General features: G+C 39.2%; 1 protein-coding gene across 1 annotated transcript in view; it reads right to left on the bottom strand.

The window, feature by feature from the left end:
- Window positions 1–221: 221 nt before the first annotated feature.
- LOC124147961 (organic solute transporter subunit alpha-like) overlaps window positions 222–26,802 on the bottom strand; it is a 41,657-nt gene continuing 15,076 nt past the window's right edge. The window contains exons 3-10 of the mRNA XM_048399553.1: window positions 11,869–11,955; window positions 10,258–10,310; window positions 9,520–9,674; window positions 8,025–8,098; window positions 4,188–4,346; window positions 3,872–3,983; window positions 3,095–3,347; window positions 222–2,357 (exon numbers count right to left, since the gene is read on the bottom strand). Coding sequence (XP_048255510.1) covers window positions 2,131–2,357; window positions 3,095–3,347; window positions 3,872–3,983; window positions 4,188–4,346; window positions 8,025–8,098; window positions 9,520–9,674; window positions 10,258–10,310; window positions 11,869–11,891 — 1,056 coding nt within the window. The 5' untranslated portion in view covers window positions 11,892–11,955 and the 3' untranslated portion in view covers window positions 222–2,130. The remainder of the gene's footprint in view (window positions 2,358–3,094; window positions 3,348–3,871; window positions 3,984–4,187; window positions 4,347–8,024; window positions 8,099–9,519; window positions 9,675–10,257; window positions 10,311–11,868; window positions 11,956–26,802) is intronic.

Here is a 26,802-nt window from a genome sequence, read left to right as displayed (position 1 = left end):
ATATGTTTTGTATTATGTCATATAAATTGTCATTGTATCAACTTTACTGAAAATGAAATATGATTGCAATGTTTACTCTGTGATGACTATCCATGAAGTGGTGTTTGTCCACAGGCAGTTGGCAGTCACTGAAGGATTCAAATTGAAATATAATGAAACTAATATGGAAAGCTAGCTCAGTAGCTGAGACTTTTGATTTGGTTATTACAAAAGACTGAAAACCGAATGTATAAAGTTTTATTACTCTATAAAAGAGGTGCTTTGTTCAAATACCCATATGATTTCTGTAAAAGCATGATTGTGTTAGTTAATGCTCATAACACTTGTATTGGAGGACAAAAATATATACACATGTATGACAAAAATAATATCACCACGAACATTTTTAGTTCACATTATGGTTTACCAAATGAAAGACATCAGTGTCCATAAGTAACTGACACAATATGCATACTTATTTCATAAGTTCCCAGTCTTCTGGCCTTTAGGTAAAACACTCAAAAAGCATATGTATACATCAGACTTGGGAATTGGTATGTTTAAGTCTCTGCGTAAACACAGAAACGTTGTGTACTATACAGTGATATTGCGGGAATATTGTTATTAATAGCATATCTTTCTAACTCTAAAAGACTTGATACCTGTGACATGTATGAGTGGAAGCTGGGTTAAAATAGGTCCCCAGCAACCTGTGCTGGTCGTAAGAAGAGACCAAATAGATGGTTAATAATGTGTCATCATACCATGTTTAAAATATCACTGGACTGTCTGGTCCAGATGCAATTATTTACAGGCATCTGTCATCTAGCTAGAATAGTGCTGACTATTTAATCAAAAACAAACATATTAAAACATGTAGATGAGTAAATGTGTTGATATTTCTGTGACTAGTTACTCATTGTGCAACAGAAACACAGGCATACCAAACTAGTACAAGTGAGTGAGTCTATTCGGGTTGTCACCACATGTCATACAACTATTTACACGGATACAGTCTTGTGCACTCCAATCTAGACTCGACACTATGTCCGGTGTTTGTATGGCTGTTATAGAGCCAACACTGTTTTGGATGGCCTTTTTGCAACCTCACCAAACAGCCTTCATATTTCTGTGACTGGTTACTCATTGTGCAACAGAAACACAGGCATACCAAACTAGTACAAGTGAGTGAGTCTATTCGGGTTGTCACCACATGTCATACAACTATTTACACGGGTACAGTCTTGTGCACTCCAATCTAGACTCGACACTATGTCCGGTGTTTGTGTGGCTGTTATATTGCCAACACTGTTTTGGATGGCCTTTTTGCAACCTCACTAAACAGCCTTCATATAAAATGTGAATTGTGCGACTGGGTACCAAAAAGATATTGATTACCTGGGTACAGAGTAGTAATACCTGTGTCGTAAATGACCAAAATGTATCCCTGTGGTCGTGTACGTTTGCAAATATCGTTTCAGTGCAGCATTTTCCTACTCGAGTTCTTACACGTTATATTTAATCCGCTGATATTTTAAAAGCAACACTTATCTGCCATCACTACCAAATAATTTTGGTTTTTACTAAAGAAGGAACACACTTGTTTGCGTGTACTTCATTTAATGTCTTTTACAGCATTGACAAGGTGTTTTGATAAATGCGTATAACTCGAGTAATTTGGGAAAATACTGCACTGAAATGTTTGCAAACTTACCTCTTGCAGAGGAAAGAGTTCACTTCCTTTGTGGAGAGATCGCTTGCCATACACGATCACAAGGGGTGCAATAAGCTAAAGTGACATTCTTATCTGTTTCAAAACGAACGTAGCTTTCCAAGCATTAACATGCCAAGAATGGTATTTAAGTATTAAAGAACTTCATCAGAAAAAATAAATGTATTCAATATTTCTAGAAAACAACTTAACTGCACACCATATAGAACTGATTGGTTAACTACTGAAGCAGTTTTCCCATCTCTTTAGACTTCTTCAAATCGTTCCTTGATATTATGCTACATCGTATGTTTTTTGTGTCTATGTAAAGTATAATAACACAAGTCGTTTTGTGAAACACGGTCCTGTGCCCTGTGTCACAGTCCTCTGTTTCCATCAATCTGCAACATAGCAGTTCCTGTATGCACTCTACTCAACATCTACATGTAATTAGTGTGGTCCTCCGATTCCTTTTCACTGCTAGTGTGCTTCAATATGTTGGTGTCATTGTTCAAGGAAGAATTCTCGTGCTGTGCTGTGTTTTTGTCACCTGAGCTCATAACATCAACATCTGCGATGACCTGTGATCCATCTATCCTGCGATAAAGGTGCCGGGCAAGCAGAGCTATCAAGAACATTTCCACAATCATAATCAGGTGGTTCCAAACTGAAATTGAAAACAGCTTTTTAACACTGTTTAAAGTCAGTTTACATCTTTTAGCTTTTATCAGAGGAAACAAACTGATGATACTGATTTCAATATCGGCGATACTAGTTTTAAAAATGAGGAATAGGCCTTTTAAAGCTCTATATATTGGTGGAAGTGTTGCAGGATATTTAAAATGACTCCAAAGTATGCATACTGCAAGTCAAACACAATAGCAGTAATTAAATGATACTTCATTCTTTATTTGATAAATTATGTTGTTAAAGATAGTTCTGTCACAGAGTCAGTATGGCAGGGAAAGAAAATCAAAATGATGAGCCCATAAAACATTTACTAGTTCTGTCCAAATTGATTTGGATTTTCCAAAAACATCTGTTACAAATCCTGATGTGCTCGAAATAAAGTTGAGTTTCATGCCGCTTCGAACAAAGTAATGTGTAAGGGAAGCCCAAAGTGATGCAGGTCTTTAATGTTTAACACTTTTCTTAGCATGGGTATGACATCATCTCTGTTTATAACTCCTTTCCCCAGCAGATGTGACACTTACCTTCGCCTTGTGCAGTAGAGGAAAATATTGATGTACAAGGAGGAAGATTATTGTTGGCTAGATGGACTACTTTCCCAAGCAGATTTGACACTTACCTTCACCTAGTGCAATAAAAGTCAGTATTGAAGTACAAGGAGGAAGATTATTGTTGGCTTGATGGACTACTTTCCCCAGCAGATTTGACACGTACCGTCACCTCGTGTGGCAGAAGACAGTATTGGTGTACAGGGAGGAATGTTGTTGAGTGCCAGATTATCGAAGACAGCTGTCTGCATGTCGCTGAGGACAAGCACTAGCTGACAGCAGAGGAACTTTGGGCCAATGTTGAACGCCTTAAGGTGTTTTCTGGACGGTCTGAATAAAAGGATTGAGCCATAGATGGCTAGCATTGTGGACGCAACATTCAACACATTCAGGTACGGGAAGGCCTGAAGTGGCATCATCTGAAAGAGTGACAGAGTGATTTGGTTTAACGCTGCTTTGAATGCAATATGTCAGTTATATCAAGGCATATCAGCTTGATTTGGGGGGAAATCCCAAAGTGTTGCTGTTCTCATTTGACACTTTGGTGAAACCTATGGGCATGGTGCTGACAAACCTAGTAACATAATCAGGACACAACAGTTCACAGCGAATTGCAGCGCCTGAGACAACTGGGCCCATCTGACAAAAAGAATCCATCCAATGATGTTTAACATGATATGTTAAGAGCTGATGAATTATTCTCTTTTCAAATCAACCTAAATTGAAACATATCAAGATGGTGGCTATGAGGTTACTTGAATCAGAGAAAGATGGGGGTATGATATGTTCTTTGAAACAGAGAAAGATGGCATTCATGAAATGTATTTTAAGACAGCAAGGTCATGAGATGCATTTTGAAACATAGCATGATAGGGGACAGGAGATGTACTTTCAAACAGGAAGATGACAAGTGAAAGATTTTGAAACAGACTTGTTTACTTACCAGTCCCCTCACATATTTGTTATCCGACCACACCGAAATAGTCACAAGTACCATGATCGGTCTCATGATGGCAAATTGTAAAACAGACATCTTGATTCTGAAAAGGTTCTTCCTGAAACAGTATAATGCTTTCATCAGAAACCAGCCAAAGTGTTATTTTTCAAAAAACTGTAGATGAAGAAATTTAGTGTTAGCTCAACAAATATATGCGTCAGAATTCTCTTGAAAAATGATTGCAACTGTGAGAACTATTACAATCAGGTTGACACATGCAAAATCCTGAATTAATGGTGACAGTGACAAGTATTCTTATTACTCATTGACAGCTATCTTTGGGCAGCAGACGCAGCAGCAGGCGACGGGAGGGCTGCGCAGGTTGATTGTCTCCCCTGACATGTGATCGATGAGAGCTTGCTCCCCTCCATAGTAGTGGATCAGCAGTTTGATGAAGATAAACACACAGAAGGATGCGTAGCTGAAAAAAGCATAGAAAACACATTGCAGAAAATCAATTTTAGATGACCTTTTTTTCCAAACCACCGTGTCGGTGGTCCAATCTCATTAAAATCATATCTTAGTTCTTGCTATTGCTAAACAAAGATCTGAGGACATCGAGTAACAGGTCACGTCAGAACGACCTTTTATCCGACCAATCAAAGCGTCGCTTACCAGATCATGAAAGTGACAGTCGGAATGTCTTTTCTAATTATGCAACCTCGAAAATGTTAACACGGGGTATTCCGAACGACAGTTATGGCCCGTACGACAGATTCCGTCAAAATTATCGTCTATCTCTCGCTTCCGTGGCGTTGCACAGTACGTGGGAAGCACTGCCTTACAATCTAAACCATATATTAGACATTCCGGAATGTTCGTTTGTTCAGTTTTAAAAATTATAATCGAGAACTGTGTCAACATATGTTTCTAGCCAGGTTGAAACGAGTGACGTAAAGCTCGAGAAAGCTGCTTTCTAATTGGCTGATGTCGACTTCTTGTTCGTCGTTTCAGTGGTCGGTCAAAGTCTGCGAAAGGTCGTTCAGACGTGATCCGTAATGGGGTGTCCTCAGATCTCTGTTCAGCGGTAGCGAGTACTAAGATCTGAGTTTAATGAGATTGTCGGTGGTCGAAATGAACAAAATACAAACATATGTCTTACCATTGTTGGCCAGGTGCCAAGAAGAAATATATGAAAAAAGGCTATAAGGAGCCTATCATACAAGATCAGAAGGTTCACATAAGAGTAAAGAAATCACAGATGTCTCAGCTTAACAGATATCTTCAAAGTATGTTCGTTAAGGTATCAAATGAGACATAGATTACTGGTTTATATGCAGAAGGCCAAGTTACATGTTCATCAGCAGTGTACAAAGGCCGGATGTTGAAGTTGTGACAAGTTTCAGCAAAATCTAAAGTGACATTTTCAGTCATACCACATTGTATAATATCTATTACATTTCAACACGAAACGTGCAGATGTAACTAGGCAAAAAGTACGTTTTCAATATGACAGCCATATTAAAGTCGGATCAGAATTGTGTATGCACATTTTGGAGACACCATTGCTTGGATTATTCTTGGAAAGTTTCAGGCATTGTAGTTACGATATGATGTAAATAAAGCAAAAGTTAACCAAGGACGATAGACAACACACAACATATCCGCACATAGGTACTTAAAAAGGAATGCCTTACGTTTTAATGTTCAGATGAAATCTGACATAACTTTTGCGAATACGGTAGCTAGGTATCTCATGGCGGCTAATGATCAAATAGCAGATGGCAAAAGTGTACAGTGGCTATTTAAAAAACTTGCCTCCGAGATTCCTTTTGTGTCAATCCAAACAACATGAGATCGCATAAATCCAAACATAGAAAATATTGAAGTCAATTCTTCCATACATGAACCCCGGACATGTGTTGAAGTAATGAGCTTTGTCCGATCATCAAAGTTAACTTTTTCAGACAAGGCGTGAGGATCATATGGTGAAATATTGGGAGTATGTCTCACAACCTAAAGAAGTAAGTTGTTTATACCACGTTGGAACTGCTCCATTAGTAAATAAGTATTTGAGACAATTAAAATAACGCTTGTGCAAATCCTAAAGACATTTGTTTGTTTTCACTTCAATTTCCTCATGGTATGTTGTGAATAACTGCAAGACTGCTGATATGGCATAAGCAATAATCGCTCGTTCATTCCGGTTTAGAATAGGTCCCCGGTAACGGGAGTGCGTCTTTAATGAACCAACATGTCCTCATGATATGATGTGAATAACTGCAAGACTGCTGTTATGACATAAGCAATAATAACTCATTCATTCCGGTTTAGAATAGGTCCCTGGTAACGGGAGTGCGTCTTTAATGAACCAACAAATCCTCATGATATGATGTGAATAACTGCAAGACTGCTGTTATGACATAAGCAATAATAACTCATTCATTCCGGTTTAGAATAGGTCCCCACTAACGGGAGTGCGTCTTTAACGAACCCACATGACCTCATTTTATGATGTGAATAACTGCAAGACTGCTGTTATGGCATAAGCAATAATCGCTCGTTCATTCCGGTTTAGAATAGGTCCCTGGAGTGCGTCTTTAACCAACTAAAAAACAAATCATATGAACCGCTACAGGCGTAGAAAAACTAACTGTGTCAATATAATATACACGTCCCATACTTCCCACGTCCTTGTCCTCCCATGTATATCATGTGACATATGGGTCACTGACCCAAGTATGATCATTTGAACGCTTTCTGTTGACACAAAGCCTACCATAGTGCAGTGAAACTTGAATTCAATGTGTTGTTGATTTTTCTTATGAACACAATCCTAACCAAATAAACCTATGATCAAATTCAAAGCGCGTCATCAGGGTTTCAGATAGGTTTAATTTCTGGGACACTGTTATCCAAAATGTCCGAAAGATTGTTTCCATATTAATTTTTGTATTGATATACAAAAATATCCAATTATATTTGATATATATAAATATCAAAGGCGGAAGTAATAACGTTACCACAGCTTTACATTTCGGCTTCTCTGTCACATACTGTGATGTCAAGTGTACCGCGTCACAGTAATTAGGGGACGTTGTTTGAAGAACATTATAATGCCATAACAGTGACGTGTACATTGGAACTAAACATTGCAAAGGGTCGCTTCATTTTCTAATGCTTTAAAGGGAGGATCGTCAGAGTAATTCTCACAGGGTATCTGCGCTCGAGGTTTGTATTGGCTCACACTGAACAAAGTTCAGTATTATGGCGAAAGTTGTGGTTTGAGTGAATGAAAGCAAACATTCGTGGAAAAAAACCGATCCCTGACCTATTAAAAATATTTGACCCAGGGGATGCCTCATCAATCACCATTTCGAAGCGTTCGAAGCCTGAACACGTTTCAAATTCAAAACCTCTCGCTGACGCATTTGGTTTCAAAAGGGAACTTACAGGGATCGAATCCAACTTCAAAACCTCTAAAGTGAAAACATAGCAGGTGTATCTCCAGGTAGGATTTTCATTCCAGTTCTTCTCACTACCAAACATGGGGAGCGAAAGGTCCGTGGTTCGATCCCCGGCGTCGTCGTGCCAAAAGACGCTAACAGATTGTACTTGTTACCCTGCCTAGCACTCGGCCAGATAGGACTGGTCGTCTCGACAGTATACTGTGTTTGAGTGGGGTATCCATGTTAAACAGCGGCATGTTATCTCACAAGTGCATGTACATCACTACATAACTTTGCAATAGCCTATAACGCGACGTTTAACCCCATTTTACCACAACACAACGCACCTCACAACCAAACACCCTGCATCAAATCATGTACACAAGGAGCTACAGGTAATCGCTATGTCTATTCCCTTCTTTGTTTAAGGGGCGGTCGGGTAGTTAGTGGTTTGCTCTGTCACGCCGAAGACCCGGAATCGATTGTCCATGGCTACAATGTGTAAAGTCCATTTCTGGTGTCCCCCGCCGTGTATTGCTGGATTATTGCTAACAGCTGCGTAAAACCATACTCACTCACTCACTCACTCACTTTTTGTTTAAGTGATAAAATACGTCCTGACAATGTATATCAATAGCTTGTATGGTCAATGTAAATATTGCCTCCTAAAAGCATAGAAAGACCTTAGTAAATCCCTATATTTAACTTACATGGCCGCCAGTAGATCCGACAGCAAGGCAGATCGCGGTACTAACACAGCTACCAAGGATGTCACTGCAAACACCTGTTGATAGCAATTACATGTAGTCAAATACACCTACACTTAAAAAAAGCATCAAGTGAGTACATTTAACCTGAAATGAAGATATAAACATTGGGAAAGCTTTCCGTCTGAAATTTGACTTGTGTGTTGTTGATGTGACAATTTACTCTGGTTTGCGTGCCCAATATAATCAAATTTACGACAAATATACTGGTACCAACTTGAAGATAATGTCTACTAACTACTATAAGTACTTCATCAGCAGATTGCTATAATGTGTTTAAATTTGTGAGAAACACCTGTTAAAACAGAGCCTTGGGGCTACGTAGCTAAATCTCAATCTTTTTTGGAATATTTGCAGTATTAGATTAACATGATAAAGGTCAAAACAAAGGCTCAGATTAGAACTTTCAGAGATACCAATTAAGGAATCATACAAACAACATTTCAGCTTGATAAGCCAGCGGTTGCAGAAAAAAACCTTATGACATATTATTTTGCATACCAAAGATACTTCATATAAAATTTCATAATGTTGCATGCAGAAATTGCGAGATATGAGATGACAATGCATCTAAGTCTGAGCATTGTTCTGAGACACCATTGCTGAAATAGTTACATCATAGCTTTATCGTTATCGTAGGAGCGATGCAAACTTAATAAAGTATATACAATAAGGTGAGGTGAGATGAAATGGGGTTTAACGTTCAAGATTACTGCACTATGCACTATAGAGATGTGCATGCACGTGTGTGTGTGTGGCTGCTTGTACTGGTCCGGACTAATACCGACTTTATAGTGCTAGCCCTCTGAGATACTAAATCGCATTTATACTGTGTGGCATTTGGGGTTAGGTTGGTTGGTTGGTTTGTTGTTTAACGCCACACTCAGCAATATTCCAGCTATATGACTGCGGTCTGTAAATAATCGAGTCTGGGTCAGACAATCCAGTGATTAATATCATGAGCATCGATCCACGCAATTTGGACCGATGACATGTATCAACCAAGTTAGCGAGCCTGACCACCCGATCCCGTTAGTCGCCTTTTACGACAAGCATAGTCGCCTTTTACGGCAAGAATGGGTCTTTGGGGTTAGGCAGTCGTATAAATTTGGGGACGCTTTAATTTCAAGATTTACAGAAAATGAACAATAGAGAAGTGGGTAAACAATGGAGAATGTACCATGACATAAAGTCCAATGGCCCATGAGGATTCCGGGTTGGAATTGGTCCCCACAAACCTATGCTAGTCGTAAGGGGCGACTTAATGGAGTATTTTGTTGATCTTAATATCAATCACCGGTTTGCTGAGTCCAGATTGGATTATGTACAGGTCGCTGTCTATAGCTGGAATATCGACGAGTGCAGCGTCAAACAACGAATAAAGATAAGCTTCAAAGAACTCCAGGTAATCTGAAAGGTAAACATCTTGTTAACTTACTGTTGGTAGGCCAGTCAACCATATGGACAAAGCGTTTGCCTTCTGAACAGGCAAGTGTTTGACCAAAAACCTGGCGCTCTCCACAAACATGACGACATTAGCTAAAGTAATCACTGCACCAACTGCAAGTGCCGCCACTTCCCCGGTAGATATTTCTGCAGAAGACAAATTATAGTGTCATGCGGTTTTGTTTACAAACAAAGGGTATAATCATCATGTCGTGAACTTCTAACAAATGTCCAAGAGATGGTACAGGTGGTAATCCACAGGAGATATCGCCCTGGTGAATGAATGCTGTATGTCCCTCGCCAAAGACTCGGGAATAACACTATTCATTCACTCGGGGTAGGTGATCCTTAACCATTCATCGCTTATTGGTTATTTTCTAAATTTCACATACTTTGGCATCTTACAACAAACGCAAGGTATCTGTTGCATTTGAAAGGTGAGTACTGGACACTCAAATTAAGCCCATGTCTGTAAGCAATAAAGATATTTTCATCACGTATTTGTATTTTTGACATGATCCTGTTAATCCTGAAATCACATGACATACTGTATGGTAGGAAAAGGTTGCAATCAACCAGGACGGCAAGATGAATTCTAGAGAAATTCTGGTAGATATTTTGGGCTTAGTCCCTTGCATTGCACTATATAATCAGAGCCGGCAGTACCTAAATACAATCGATAAACTAAAAGTTCATGCAGTGTAACAATAATGTTTGTGATGTTAATTACCTGCAAAGTAGGTTTCTGAGAATGGTGCAACAAAAGGACAGCGTGCCATAGTACTGAAAACATACATGTACCATATAAACTCTTCAAAAAATGAAACGCAATACTGATATTTTTGCCATAAAGGCAAAATTAGCGGACCAAGAGGTGCGAAATGAAGAGGTTTAATCTGTTTTAGTGTCAGTGACAAATTTCTGGATCAAAATGATCACAACAAGGACATGCAAACCATTAGTCGGGAAACACGTACGATTCGCAAAAACGCACCCAGGGCACTAACAAAAGGGCCATTGAGCTGTACGCACTGCACACGTGCAGCAGCACTATGAACGTATTAAATTGCAGGGTTTTTGATTGCCTGGCATCTGCGTCAATCGAACAGTCATAGTTCAACAACATGTCAAGACTAACAGAAGTGCAAAGAAACAACATCACAAGCCGCTTGCAGGCAGGGGAATCCCGATCAGCTTTAGCCAGGATTTTCAATGTAGCGTGGGTCAACACGTGATCGGCCAAGGTTGGGACGACCAAGAGTAACCACCCCCAACCAAAATCGCTACATTCGACAGCGCCACATACATGAAAGGAGGACCACAGCCACCCCAACCGCATCCCAAATACCCTGACTACGCAGAATCTCCGACCAGACCGTACGAAACCGTTTAAGAGCAGCAGGTCTACGAGGTCAACACAGGGTATGGCCTCAACTGCGATGGAGAGATTTCTGGTTTAGCGAAGAATCAAGATTTCCCCTCCGTCGAGGGGATGGAAGAGCACGGGTCTACAGATGTCGGGGAGAACGTTACGCCGGAACCTGCGTACAGGAATTGTACAGGTTTGGGGGCAGCGTTATGATGTGGGCGGCTATCTCTCATCATGGCTGGACAGGTTTAGTATAGATCCAGAGGAGTCTTACGGCTCAACGATACATCAACGAAATTCTCCTCCCACACGTCCTCCCAAATGCAGCCAACGGCAACGGTGTACATGTGTTCTAGCAGGACAACACTCGACCGCATACAGCACGGATCAGAGCCTGTCTACACAATAACAACGTTGATGTTCTCCCCTGGCCCTCCAGATCCCCGGATTTGAACCCGATAGAGCACCCGTGGGATGAATTGGATAGACGGCTACGCTGACGTCAACCACAACGCCAGACGTTGAAACAGTTGGTTTTTGCGTCGCAAGCCGAGTGGGCTACCATTCCCAAGGATGTTATGCGCATACTCGTCTGTATCATGGGCAGGAGATGTCAGGCCGCTATCGATTCCAACGGGGGACATACGCGTTATATATGGTAGCTGACTCTCATTTTATTAAATGTGTGAATGGTGGGTGCTACCTGTAGGGCAGGACATGCTTACCCTTTTCGCAAACAACTGGTGTCATGACTGATTTTCACTGGTCAATTCATAAAATTTTCACAGCTATTTTGCCCCTTACGCCAAATTTTACTCTGTTTAATCTGGACATGTTATTGTCTTTCATAGACATTTTATATTAATAACTTTTTTTTTAATCCAGTTACAAATCATGTAAAGAGACAGTCAGAGACAATTTATTCCAATTAGATATCTGGACAACGGTATATGAAATTGTCACTTTACTTACGCGTTTGGGGCTTCAGATCCCATATTTGAGTCTCAAGTCGCAGAACTTGTTACAGTTGCACCACCTGGTCCGTATGGAAAACAGTGACTGGAATTCAGGATACAAAGGTTTTTCACTGAACAGGTAATCACACAAAGTATCTCTTAAAAGAGGTTAAGGCAGTTTTCTTTTTAAATTATAGAGATGAGGAAACCATTAATCTACCCACAATAACCACAATCAAATCAGGGACTTATCCAGGCCTGTCCAAAGGCCGATATTCAGCAAATGTCAGCAAAACCAAATTGGCAGTAAAATATCCCCAATAATGTTGTTATAAATATAACTAATGTTATGGCTTAGTAGAGATGATGTGCAGTTCAGCAATAACAGACTGATATAGAGGTTTACATGACTGCATCAAATACAAAGTTACATTACCTCCGATTATATGAAAACATCATCTGCCCGTTTAGGGTTTTGAACAATTGCCTTTTACTTTTTCCCAAATTTGCCTGTCAAGGGCACCTTAAATACCAGTTAGAATTCCAAATACACCCTTGCAAACACAAACTGAGCATATTTTTAAAATCTTCATTTCAATATCCATTCGCAGGCCCACGCTGAGGTAGATATGGTGTGGGTCCATCCCCCCATCCTCTATCCAAACAAGCAATTACTTATCACATGAACAAAATACAGATTGTGTCGAGTATGATCTTCCATATATTTTTTATTTGTTAGACTCAAGTGCATAAAGTGATCACTTTCGCGTGATTTTGACATATTTATGATAATTTATATACCATAAAGTATTAAAATTGTTCCATTAGCATAGCTTGGATACCAATTTTCCTTAGATTTCAAACTATGTTTTATCTGACCTCTGCCGTCAGCCGTTTTCATTGCACACACAATGAATATTATGTCAAATGGCATAATTGATATCTTTTTTGGTAAAATGTAAAAACAGTGGATTCAGATATGTTATGAGCTGTACATTGGATAGTTACCTATACAAGAGACTGGAAAGTATGGTCAAATGCATCATTACCAGTGCCGCGACATCTCGACGTTACGTTGATGACAAGAACAGCATGGAGGGTTACGTCCCTCGCCGAACAAACATTTCCGAAAAGTTGCACGGGAAATCTGTAAATCTTATTTCGATAGTTTGTGGTCAAATTACATATTGACTGGACTACAATGCAGAAAATAGTACAAAACAATAATAATAGTATGACTATTATGGATTGAAATATTCAGCAAATATGTGTTTAAACTACTCATTGACAGTTATTACACAGTACACGCTCACAAATTTGCTGCCTGAATGTTTTGGATTTGCGTATTTACACAGTAAAGTGCCTTCATACGTACTGTTTGCACGTTGAAATAATTGTGTGTGGGTTTATTTAGAGATAAATCAAGCTTTGTTGAGATGACAAATAAAAAAATGTAAAAAGCAGGCCATACAATAAATTGAAATCATATCTTGAACCATCAATGCAATATGAAATTGGGTAAACGTATACTGCACATACAATGTAGATGTTGATGGTCCACTCGAAAATGACGAAGTTGTATAACTTTGTAATCCAACACTCGTGTAACCCTCATGACGATTGCGCTATCAGCTGTTGAATGCACAGTCACTGTGTAGATATACACAAACATTTCGTCTCTCACCAGCTGGTGACAACACAAACAAATCACATGACAGCTCAATCGGTCGAGATAGTCAACTTATCCAAGTACATACAACAATGTTGAATCGATGTTGAAACAATGCTGTGCTTCAACGTTGAAATGACATTGATTTTTGGTTGGATTTGAAAGTTAAAATGATGTTGAAGTGTCGACTTTTAACAACAGATAACACTTCCGGTGGCGCTGCGCGCGCATGACAGGTTGTTGAAACAACGTGCTTAGCAATCCTCTCCCACCCTAACCAACATGTCAAACTCAGACCCTTTATTCGTTCTAAACTACAACTGAACTTGCCAATATTAAGAAAACGTCTAAATTAGACGCATTCGATACGTTTATCCCACATTCGGAAAATGTCCCGCCAATGTCGCCACGAAGAAACGTAACAGCGTCATGATGCTACACACAGAAGAACAGCGGCACGATTTGAAGCTATGAAAGAACAACTACTTTATATGCGTATTCCTGAAACAAATGATAACATTAAATCAATTAAAAAAAAAAAATTAAAGACTTAAAGAAACTTCTGGAATCCATCGATTTTAATGCGCAACAGCAAGTCAAGGCGAACAACCACGGGATTTGCAGTATTACATTCAGTCTCACTGAATTGAAGATAGTGTATGAAAACAAAGCCCCAGCTCAAGAAATGTAAAGCAGAAATGTCAATCTGCAGGTCTACGGCGTACCCGAGACGGAAGATCCGGACCGAGCGTGCAGGGAGTTGTTCTTGCCTTTGGGGAATCGACAATACGAACGAAATTTATTTGTCAAAAAAGAAAATACCGATCCCGCTAGTTACGTCGCCTATATACCGAAACCAATCGTAGTGAAAATCGTCTTGATGCAAGGCAAACAGAATGTATACCACGCCAGTACACACTTCTTCGAGACAAGAGGATCTCGTTAAGTTCGGACTTCCCATGGTACTTAATCAGCACAGAGGAAAACTGGCCAGAAAGATCTACCCATGACCTTTGCCGTACATACGCGTATTCAGGAGAGAGGAATAGACTTCTTTCTACCGAAGAAACAAGGACAGCACCTGGTAAACCATCGGCCTAGAAGAGGAAATTAAATTGTAACGAACTTGTAATGGAACGTTTCGTTTTTGATGAGGACGACATGTAACCACTGTGAATGTGAGACACGGATTATCAGTTGTGCATGGACCTATATTTTAGAGGGAACAACTTGGAAGGTACTATAAATTTGATAAATATTATCTATATTTTCTACACGCATGCGTGGCAAGTGGAAATACAGGAATAGTAAACAGAGATACCTTTTGGTGTAAAAGGCAGGATTTCTTAAGTGGAAAAGTAAGCTATGGGAATGTCGAGTGTGTCTTGGAGATTGGGATCGGAAGATTTACACATCCCAGAGGACACAGACAGATATACAAGTTGAATGTCTACTACAAGCGTTCTATGTGAGTACTATATTATGCAAACATGTAGCCATTTCTAACTCGCGTTTGTCATATTTATTCTATCATATGATCAAATTCTACGTCTCAGATCAATCATGAGTCTTAGGTGCGCCTTCACTGTCGTTTCAGTGATCTATATCACTGGTGTACCTCCTTTTAACGCCCAAGATGTAAACAAACAGTTGTTTATATTGTCTGGAGATGTTGAGAAGATATAATGTAGGAACTTAATGAAGGCTTTAGAACAGATGTTGCAAAGGAAATTGCTGATTTGCGTACTGATATACGCTCACAGCGTATGACCACAACTATTCGTCGTCGGAAACGCTTGTGTCACTGCTAATGGCCACAACTATAGGTGGGACTGTGGCTTGCTGAAGTCCATCACGTAACCAGTATCTTCACTCCATGCCGTTGCCGACTTTGGTAACGCAACGTTGCCATGTCTCCACTGTTCCCCGGCCAAAGGATTCATTTACTGGGATTTCAACATCCAACATTTCAACATTCAATCGTCCAAAGTCACCTTTGACGATACCCCATATCAACTCTATTGGGTTCAGATCGCAGTGGAAAGGGAGAAGGTGTGACCTTGACCTTTGATGTAATTTTCAACCATATACATGTATACGGGCTTTGATTAGATTTGATGCCTTTATAGAGTTGTCGTTCTGTAACCCTGGAAGGAATGGCCATGTATATCCGTGGCAGCCATGTCACCATATCTCCTTTCAGGCTATTAGACGTCCGGGCCTTACTGTCTGGATCCTTCATACTGTGATATGGGGCATTGTCCATGGTAACAAGGGACTTGGCAGGCAAAGCAGGGACCAACTTATTTTTCAACCACTCCGAAATACTTTTCCGTTCATTTCTGTGTGGTAGTCCCTGTTATCCTTGACATTGGTTCGAAACAAGAGGTCACAGCCTGGGACAAATCTCTGAAGAGCACAGCCAGCATGGAGAACGATATGCCTTTCACCTTTTCCCACTCGTATTTTGTTCCCAGGCTTCTTATAGTCCCAACTGGGTACCCACTGACTGCTGGCTGTGTGAGAGTAATTTACCCACATCTCATCTCGGAAAACAGGCACATGTCCTTCTTCACGTTTCTGATTGATGGTTCGAAGATATTGATTTCGGAGACGAAAGATGTCAGATGGTTCACATAACAGAGCCCTATTTACACCTCTCATCATTTTGTATCTGTATCCAAATGTGTGCAAAAGTTGCTACAGCTTGTATTTTGTAACAATGAAATCATGTTCAGTTTCAAGGTATTTTTTCAAGAGTCTAAGTGACATGTACTTATTTTCTGAATGCAGTTTAACAATTGCACCTCGGACCTGATTTTTCAAGAACTGTCTAATTTATCAACTCAACACGGTTGCTTCCCTGATTGCTGATTGTCGATGGACAACTGTTTTCAGCTTCTTTTCAGGAGAATAAGCCCAGAGCTTTAGAAGCATGTTTCAAGTACTTATTAATGACATCAAAAGGGTTTCTTCTTTCTGCTTCACACTGAGACAAATCATACACCTTAAAAATCAACTTTCTCATCAGCTGAGTAGCTCATGTTCTAAGTCAACAACGACGTATACTATGTAGCACGTTCAGTACGTGTTTGCGCTGTTTCTCCTACCGTTGTGCCCCCTCCGTTCAGGATGTCAACATGATAGTTTCTTAAACATTTGTTTCCAGTATTTGTAATAAAAATAACAAACATCAGATATTGTTGGGTACAGGGCATTCATTACCGTGTACTGTACTGACATTTCAAAATAGACTTTCTCGATTTTGCAATACATCATTCTCATTTGGAGCCAAACGGACTTACATAGGGTTTCGGTCCGGCCACAGTGAAGAGTAAAAAAAACTTCTGCCTTTTGGGATATAGAAAAACTCCTACATAAAATCGATGATACTGATTTTATGGACAATATCAATAAACTTGGGCAATGACTTTTATATTTATAGCTACTTTAGTAATTACAGTACCCTTTTCTCAAAAGGCGTTACTCAGGTGGCATCGCAGTGCTTGTAAGAAATTGTTTTAGTAGATACATAAATGTCTTCAATCATGTCACACTGGAATATTTTTAAAATTTAGCCATGAATTGTTCCGTCATTCAAGAGATGTGCTTTACATTTGTACTTATATCCCATCTCAATATTCAACCTATTATGAAACAAATGGTATTGTTAATTGCATCACCAATATGGAGGAAATTGTTGTTGATATTTTACACCATTTCGATAACGATTCGATTATTGGGATGCTTTTATTGCAAGAACTGGGGACTTAAAGGAAGGCTAAGAATTGTGTCATTTCGACTATCATCGTAACTATGAAAACACAGAGGATATTGTACTTGATAGAAAATAGCAGGATAATAAGATAAATAGATAAGGTGGGTCACTCTCAGACATATGGAGTGCATTTGGTTTCTATAGTGTAAATGGTCGTTTTGGGTTCGGATGCATTGATTGGATCAATGACCTTTTTTGGAAATATGATATCCAGCCTTATTGATTATTGCTTGATATCAACAAATTTAATAGAATACATCAAAGGTTTCACGATGGATAGGAGATCCGAATCACAACATTTACTGCTTGCAGGTGATGCATTTGAAGTATCAAACTGCAACTTCATTACAAATAGTTTTTCTTTTGATAAATTAGTTTGGGATGTGGAAAAGAAAGATGACTTTTTGTCAAATCTTGTTTCTATTGAGACTTCGGGAAAACTAAAAATGCGAAGGACATGATTAGTGAAAATATAAATAAATCTGTAAAAATGTTTTGCGACACAGTTATAGAAGCTGGGTATTGTTTGCGTAAACAGTTTGATTTCAGTATTGAGACACGTAAATACCGGGGTAAATGGTTCGATAATGACTGCAGATTGGCTAGAAGGAGGGAGAGGCGTACATTACGTAGACTTAGAAGTAACAGATCACTAGAAAATTATGGAATCTATGATAACGTTAGAAATGGATAAAATGCATTGAGAAGAAAAAAAAGTAGTTTAAAAACGCAAATCAGCTGCATATTTAGATAAACGTCTCAGTGAAGATTTAACAACGTTTTGGTGAAAACTTCGGAAAATCCGCGAAGTTAAATGTTTTGTTCAGTCATAGTTCACTCATTTCAGTGCACTTTACTCAGAAAATCAAGATTATGAGGATATTAAGGATACATTTTCGACAGAACATGAATAGTACACGAATTAATGATGATATTACTGTTGAGGAAATTACAAAGGCAATTGATAAACTGAAAGTAGGAAAGGCACCAGGGCATGACAAACCTATAAGTGAATTTGTTTAAGGCAGGAAAACCGTATTTACCTGTACACATCGTTCAACTACATTTTTCGAAAGCGGATATTCCGACAGCAATGGACGCTTTTTATAATTCTTCCAATATATAAAAGTGGAGATAGAAATAATCCTGATAATTATAGAGGCATAACACTGGTGAGTGTTATGAGTAAGCTATATACTTCAATTGTAATGATAAAGTATCTTCATGGGCTAGATTGCGTGGATCGATGCTCTTGATGTCAATCACTGGATTGTCTGGTCGAGACTCGATTATTTACAGAAAACCGTCATATAGGTTGCATATGGCTGAATGCGGCGTTAAACAACAAACAAACAAACAAAAAATGAGCTAGAGAATATAAAAATATATCTGAGGAGTAAGCTGGATTAAAATCAGGTTACTCTACAACACACAACGGCTCTGTTAAATGATATGATCCAATGTAATATTAATCTAAACGCAAAGGAAGATTTTACGTGGCCTTTATTGATTACAAAAAAAGGATTCGAATCAGTTGATAGATAACTCCTCGTTCTTTTACTTGAACAACTTTGTCTTTCTGGTAGAATACTTCATGCTCTACGTTCAATTTACGACAGTGTTAAAATAAATAATTCATTTTATGAACTAATTGATTGTACAGCTTGTTTAAGACAGGGCTGTATCCTCAGTCCGTTGTTATTTTCCCTTTATATTAATGAACTAGTAAACGAATTGAATATAAAAGGTGGTTGGGGAACGCAGCTTTACCCAGCTGTTATAGAGTTGATGATATTACTATTTGTAGATGATACGGTACTTTTCTCTGACACCGTTTTTGGATTTCAGAACCATTTGAATACTCTACAATCATATTGTGATAAATGGAAATTATCGGTCAATATTGATCTAACTAAAATATCTGTCTTAGAAAATATGGACCTCTGAAAAAATGTGAATGTTGGAAATTTGGAGATGAAGAAATAGAAATTGTATCATTGAGTTCTTTTCACTTCAAATGTATGAACAAATCCACAGATGCCAATTTTGTAATGGGAAAACGCGTATTGTATTGTATTTATTTATTTATTTATTTATTTATTTATTTATTTATTTATTTATTTGTGTCCCAATGTTACCATTTTCATGACTACATGTGTATGTTACAACTTTTTGGTTCATATGTTCCAGAGAAATACCTAATATTATTGCTTGCAACATTATCTATATTTGCTGTCATAAGTCCTACAGTAAATAGATTTTGCTGTGTCATGATGGAATAGCAATACTAGGGAATAAATAGAATACCCACTTACGTAACAGTAAAAAAAAAAGATAATCCCCTATCAGTGAACACACATTTTTTGTAATGATACAACATTCACAACATCATTAATATTTCATGTAACAAGTCGTACAGTATATAGAATCTGCTGTGTAATGGTGAATAGCATAACATATTTGACCCACTTATTCAACACAACACAAATCTGATAACCTCTTTTCAGTGTACACACACGCCTTAGTGACACAGACCCTGGTACAACACTCACAACATCATCTATGTTGAATGTTACAAGTCCTACAGTAAACAGAATCTGCTGTGTAATGGTGAATAGCATAATATATTTGACCCACTTACTCAACAGTAGAGCATCTTGGAAACCCATGAAGAAGGAAGACGATCGACCTTTGAGAGGAACAAAGGGGATATAGAAGATACAGTTCATAGTAACTTACAGAATATTGATGAACTGCTTCTGGGTTGGTTGGTTGGTTTGTTGTTTAACGCCGCACTCAGCAATATTCCAGCTATATGACGGCGGTCTGTAAATAATCGAGTCTGGACCAGACAATCCAGTAATAAATCTCATGAGCATCGATCCACGCAATTGGGATCGATGACATGCATCAACCAAGTCAGCGAGCCTGACCACCCGATCCCGTTAGTCGCCTCTTACGACAAGCATAGTCACCTTTTACGGCAAGCATGGGTTGCTGAAGACCTATTGTACCCCGGAATCTTCACGGGTTCTGGGAGACTTGTCGACGCATGAAAATGAATAAAAAGGACGAGAGAAGAGGAATACAGATACGAACTTGAATCCTAAGGTATGAGTAAGGAGAAGAAACATCTAAATATTGGTGTCATTTTGGAAAACAGATTTATTTTTATGTTTAAAAATGGTGATATTATCACAGACGGAAAGCTGATATCAGATAAACAAAAATAACTTTATCCAAACTTATACTCTCGTAATAATACGAGTGATGGTGAAAGTTAATCCTAATGAGAATAAAAGTGACAAAACCCTTTCCATACTCATATCTGCCCCAAACAGAGTCGATTGTACGATTCCGACTACATCATGTGTTTATGAATCACTGTCAAATACCAGGTGTGAAATGATTACCCCCAAACCACCAAATTCTATAATGAAAAAAGTAGACAAAGCAATCGATATGGATGAAATTTCCAGGAAAATCAATGAAAAATAACAAAAGTCCAAGTATTGACGAGTCTCTGAAGAGATCTTCAAGGTCCTCTGAAGAGATTTGGGAACATGGATTTTTAGCTATATCAAACAATCTGTTGAAAATAAAATAAAACAAGGTCTCTTGCTGTTGGTAGATTTTGAGAAGGCTTTTGAAACAGTATCAAAACAATTTCTCGGCTTAATGTTAAGAAAATTTGGATTCGTCCCGATCATGATAATAGTAGAGTCATATCCCTGGAATCCGTGACCACTTTATTCCTACCTTTTTTTTATGATGGATTTGTTTAACTGACATGTTTAACTAAAAAATTAGCCCCCATGACCCTCTGGGAAATGACGGCTAACTCTGCCAGAACGCAAAATTCAAAATGGCCGTCGACGCCATTTTGAATAGCATGAAATAGTATATCAATGGAAGAATATCAGCCACAGACACATATATGGTGTCTAATTCCACTAATTTGAACGTGATAAATCCATTGGAATCGTTATTTTTTACATGAGAAGCAATTCTGACCTTGAATTCCAAGATGGCTGCCGGCTGCCATCTTGAAAAACAGAAAATATCATATCTCGAATACTAGATGGGCTACAAGAACAAATGAGGTGTCTTATCTAACTAATTTTAACATGATAAAACTATTGGAATGGTTAATTATATCCTTGGGATCATATTTATCTCAATATTCAAAATTGACACCATATATGAAATTATTTGGGTGTTTGAAATTCTTTTAATTATATGAGAAGGTAATACTGTACTAAGAACTACAGAACGTAACTAAAAAGATGCTTTGGAAACTCTTTACAATTATTCACTACATGAGTCATTGCATGAGCTCTCATCACTACCGTCATCAGAATCACTAGATAGATCACTGTCATTATCGTCTGCTGCTGAGATTGCAGGTAAGGTAATTGTTGAAGGTAAAGCAGGCTGTGTGTAACGATCAGGCAGGTAAAGGCCGGCATCACAATGCCAACCATGACCTATTGGAGAGGGGTGACTCTGGAGATCAAAATGCTTTTGCAAATATGCCAAGTAGTTTGCCCGTTCCAAGTGATGACGGAGACTGTCCGAATCAGGTGCAAGTCTGATGGTGCTTTTTTTCTTTTGTGCTCTCCACTTGGATGCCCTGACTTCTCCCAAACTTGAGCTTTTGGAATCACAATAGACATAACCAATTACAAATCGTTCCAAGTCCTCTATGACTTCTTGTGTGACTGGAAGTTCTCTACCACAACTTGTTAACAGGTTCTGTGCTTCTTCAGAATGCTGGGTGCGATGTACAATACTCTTCTTGCCAATCCCATAGAAACCAGAGTTATGGTCACATCCAGTAAGCACATGAATTGGTATAATGCATTCTGCCATTTCCTCGTCACACAAGCATCTAGCAGAGATCAGTTGGTGTTTCTTTTTGATACACATCAGGCCTGGTGTTTTTTTAGCAACATATGCAGCCTGTACATAGTTGTCAGTATCTTCAGTGTCAACGACAACAGCCTCTGTGTAGCCCTCAGACCGAAGCATACTATATGTGGTAAATATGGCTGTGTCTGCCTCTGCTTGGAAACATGTTAACTCTGGCATAAGCTTACCTGTGGTTAGATTCTTTGGACTGCTGCCTACTACACAGTAAATGATTTCCACATTAGTTGAAGCAGCAGCTTTCTGGAATGCAGTTTGCAAAAATACCTGCAAGCGAATCTTGTTGCTAGGATTATACAAGAGAGAGTGGAATTGTTTCCTTGAAGGAAATTTTTCTTCAGACTTCATGAACACATTGCTGACTGGTTTGGCATTTTGGCGCAGGATACGCTCACTGTCTTTGATGGAATTCTGATCATATTTGTCATTGATGCAAATGATCCGCTCAGCATGCTTGTGCCTTGTAAAAACAGTGTGCACAACCTTATCCGCATAGTCTCCCCATCTGTACTTTGTGCCATCACCCTTTTCTCTGTCTTCAGTGGTTGGAGTAGCCAGGTGCCAGATGAGACCCATATCAACAATAGAGGTATACACATCAGGTTCGGGAACAGGGGTCATAGTAAGTTTCTCCTGGAGTTTACTTTTCTGGACCTTCCGCATGGTTCCATTAACATTGAAGATTGGAATTCACTCAGATGTAACACGATGCTGCAACACATCTTCAAGTTTGAGGGCACCACTGTTTTCAACAAGCCCAAGGACAGAGGCCAATGCTTTAGATTCCATTTCTCCAGTTTTCTCTTTGAAGTTATCTTCATTTACTGTCTTCAGTTCTTGATTTGCAAAGTTTTGGTGCTTGTTGAGGGGGATACGGTCATTCAGAGATTTCTTTTTAGAATACACTCTCTCTTTCATGAAGTCTTTCACCTTATGTTCACCATCTTCCTTTGCTGATTTCAAATCATCAGCCAGCTTTTCTGAAGCCTGCATTCCTGACTGCAGAGAACGAAGGGTTTGGTTTGTGTGATCAAAGGGATCACAGTCAAACTCTGTGAAACATGCACTGATGTCCTGGACGGCTTTTTCATCCTTCTTCATTCGACTTGATGAAGCATCTGCATGCTTCGGTCTCTGCTGTTTCTTCATATCAGCATGGCGATGGACACTTGCCCTGACTCGATTGATGTTATTCACATTCCGTGTATTTGACAGGAGCTGCTTTTCATTGTTCAAGATGACCATCCAGCCAGACTTTAGCTTTGAACCCTTATTCATTGTAGACTCGATCCAGATGTCTAGAGCCAGAGAGGAATATGGCTTGCCTGTCATTGACTGAGCGAAAAACCCACTCTCCATGAAAGAAGCCTGTTCGTCAGGAAGGTTGTCAAGTACTGCACTAAAATCAGGGAGATGTCGACCATACTTGGTGTTGTCATAAGCCACCATCCATGGCAGCGTGAGCTTCAGTGAAGATTTGAACTCGGTCCAGTTCCTTGTTCGTATAGCATGGATGTTTTGGGTGAGAACTTCCACTATTTCCATAAAAGATATCCAGTACTGTGCTTGTGGTGCATCATGATATTCTTCGAAGAGAGTATCAACAAGGTGTTTCAGCTCTGCATTGCTTTCCAGTTTGCAATACGCTTCCGCAAGTTCCTCATCTTTTGCATCAGTCTGCTGTCTAAGCTGGGAAATAAAAGCCTTGACTTCGTCAGATAGAGCTGTACCTTCCAAACGCCTGTTTAGTGCATGATGGACCATTGTTTCATAGAAGAGGTACAGACATCGTACACCACGCTTGAAATGTTTTCCTCGGAGTGCTTGATCTACCGACCCTTCTGCAATTACACCTGCTGCCACTAACACATCAGAAATACCTGAACCCTTAAACCTCTTGTAAATGGCGTAGATGAATGACATTTGAATGTGGAAGGGTGCCATGAACGGCAAAATTTTGCTGAACTGAACCGCCTTCTCACTTTTCAACTCCAGCAAGAGCAAGTAGACCGGATAATCACCTACAATGATTGCGAAAGGCATCTTTTTTTCATTAATTGACTTAGCAAGTTTGCACATCACATCATAGAGGATGGTCTTACTAGGCGGGTCAGAATATGTCATGTAGTATATTGCACGGCTCTTCTCTTGTGGTTGTGACATGTTAGCATGAAACCCTTTATAACCAGGCACTTGCTGTTCTTCTGGCTTTGGTCTTGAGAGGTCATCTTGGGCCCTGGACAGTGCATGAATAACACCACGTGTCCTCTGAGTAGATGTGTCCGAAAGAATACTGTTGTTTTCTGTCTCTGCCCTGATGGGTGGCTCTCCACGCTTAACTGTCTTGTATGGATCAATCTTCTGCATTTCACTTCCAAGTTCCTTGAGAAAGGCAGAGAGAGATGAGGCAAGTTTTGCACTGGGAACTGGACGAGTTTCATGACTCTCCAACGGTTCCGAATCAAAAGATTCTGGTTGAACAAACATCACGTTAGTGCGGTGTGGTTGATCAGCACCAGTGAGTGTGTCACTCTTAAGTCATCATTGTCTACTATAGCCACAGCAGGTTTGCCTTCAGCAAGCTCGAACGGACAATTCAATGAATGTTTTAGGTCAGTCGCTACCCAGAAATCCCGCAGCATAAGAACATCATTGTAGCTGATGCCCAAACCATCTTTGTGCATTACATCAATGATCTCCCTACTTTTTGTCAGTCCATATAGCATGACTGACATATTCGTCTCAAATGCAGTGTGTTTTCCGGTGATGTAACTTGTGATGACAGAAGCAATTGAACGGACAGTTGGACAATCATCAATGACAGCCATCTTTGGATGCTTCATCCAGGTGATCAGCTTCAATAGAAGTTCACTCAGTTCTTCTTCTCTCTCCAATTCATGGATGTATGGAGGCCAGGGGACAGTGTTCATGCTCATGACTTGCTCCTTGAGTCGTGCTGCAACATTCATAGCTAGCTGATCATTGCTGACACCAAGTGAATATATTGCAGCCTCAACATATGTTCCTCCTGCTGTGGTATCATAGACCAGTTCACTCTGATTCTTCTTATTGCGTTCATGAAATCCGATGCTTTCACTAAATTCTTTGATCAGAAGTTCTTTTAAGTAGCTAGATTTAACTATTGAATTATGCGCAAAATTTGAGATGATGCGCTTGTAATCATTCAGGAGACTTGTACTGTACGGAATTCATGATCTTTGAAAATTACTTGATGAACATGATTGAAGAAAATACTCTGTGCTTCTCGGAGGTTCACCCGCTGAAGATGCTGAGCGCTTTCATCCGTGATATTCTTATGGTCACTGAGATACTTTCGCCAGCATCCACGATGATACCGTATTTCAATTCCAAATGCTGTTTCAGCATCTGGGATAGAATCTATTAAAGTGTTGAGTCTCTCTCTCATGGTAACATCATCCAGATGGATGGTGTGAAGCTTAAACCTTCTCCAGGCATCTTTTGTTGAGAGCAGAATTAGCTGCTTGTCACGATCTTTCTGTTTTGGGTTGGCTTCTTTCATGCACCAAATGCATCGTTCCTTGTTATGAAGGCAACCGATACTGGAACGTAGTTTTTTTGGTGCCTGTGGGACTAGATCATCTGAGTCTTCCACTCTGCACATGCTTTGCTTAGATTTTGATAAGCGGTTCTGAGATTGCAAGAGCTTGCTGCCACTGGATAATGTCACATAACAAGAATTATGCATGTGGTGCCCTGTCGGCCCTTTCGCCCAGTCTACTGTGCCACAAACATTTCCAAATTTGTCCAGTCCTTCCCATTTTGTGGCCTTTTCTTTCATGGTATTCCATTTAGCAGGAGTCATATTGTCAATGTTGTCACCTTCAGGACAGGCATTCTCACATATCATACAGAAGAATGATTTTTGTTTCCGCTTTAATGGAGCACCATCATAACGTCTGCTAGGTCCATCCTCTGCCTCCGCCATTTTAATGAATATGGAAGAGGAAGATCTTCGTGATCACTTTTACCACTACAGAAGCTTTATTTAGATCTATTACTACAATGCAGTGACTAATAGGCACCTGATACCGAATCAAATATAGCAAAATGTTTTCCTTGGCATCTGCAAATAATATATTCTTTGCAGAATTTATGATAACTACCTTAGCATTAAGTTATTTGCTTTAACATTCAAAATCAGTTTTAGGTTGTTGATGTTGTGCTTCAAACAAATTGTTGAGGTCAAACAGACAATTTTCCCCTCAATCCTTAGATATTGACCAATATCACATTACACTGGCATTGGATGAAGATGACAGTTAGATAGGGCATATACAACTATGTACATTAAAATATATACCAAGATCATTACAATCGGTTTATCATTTCTTAAGGTATGACAATACTACACCCAACTGGTAAAGAAACGCATAACTCAAAGACACGCAAAATTAATGTTAAATACTTGAGCATGATCAATTTTGGTCGTTACTAATAGATTTGTTAAATTCAACATTTTAGCTCTAATCACCTACAAAAAATATCTTTCTAGCTCATATAGTTTCCAAGATATAACCCTTTAAACTTATCCG

Source organism: Haliotis rufescens, unplaced genomic scaffold (assembly GCF_023055435.1).
Source record: "Haliotis rufescens isolate VD_foot unplaced genomic scaffold, xgHalRufe1.0.p SCAF_2, whole genome shotgun sequence".
Classification (NCBI taxonomy): domain Eukaryota; kingdom Metazoa; phylum Mollusca; class Gastropoda; order Lepetellida; family Haliotidae; genus Haliotis; species Haliotis rufescens.
Note: the sequence above shows the minus strand (reverse complement) of the source record. Positions and strands in the feature narration are given on the sequence as shown.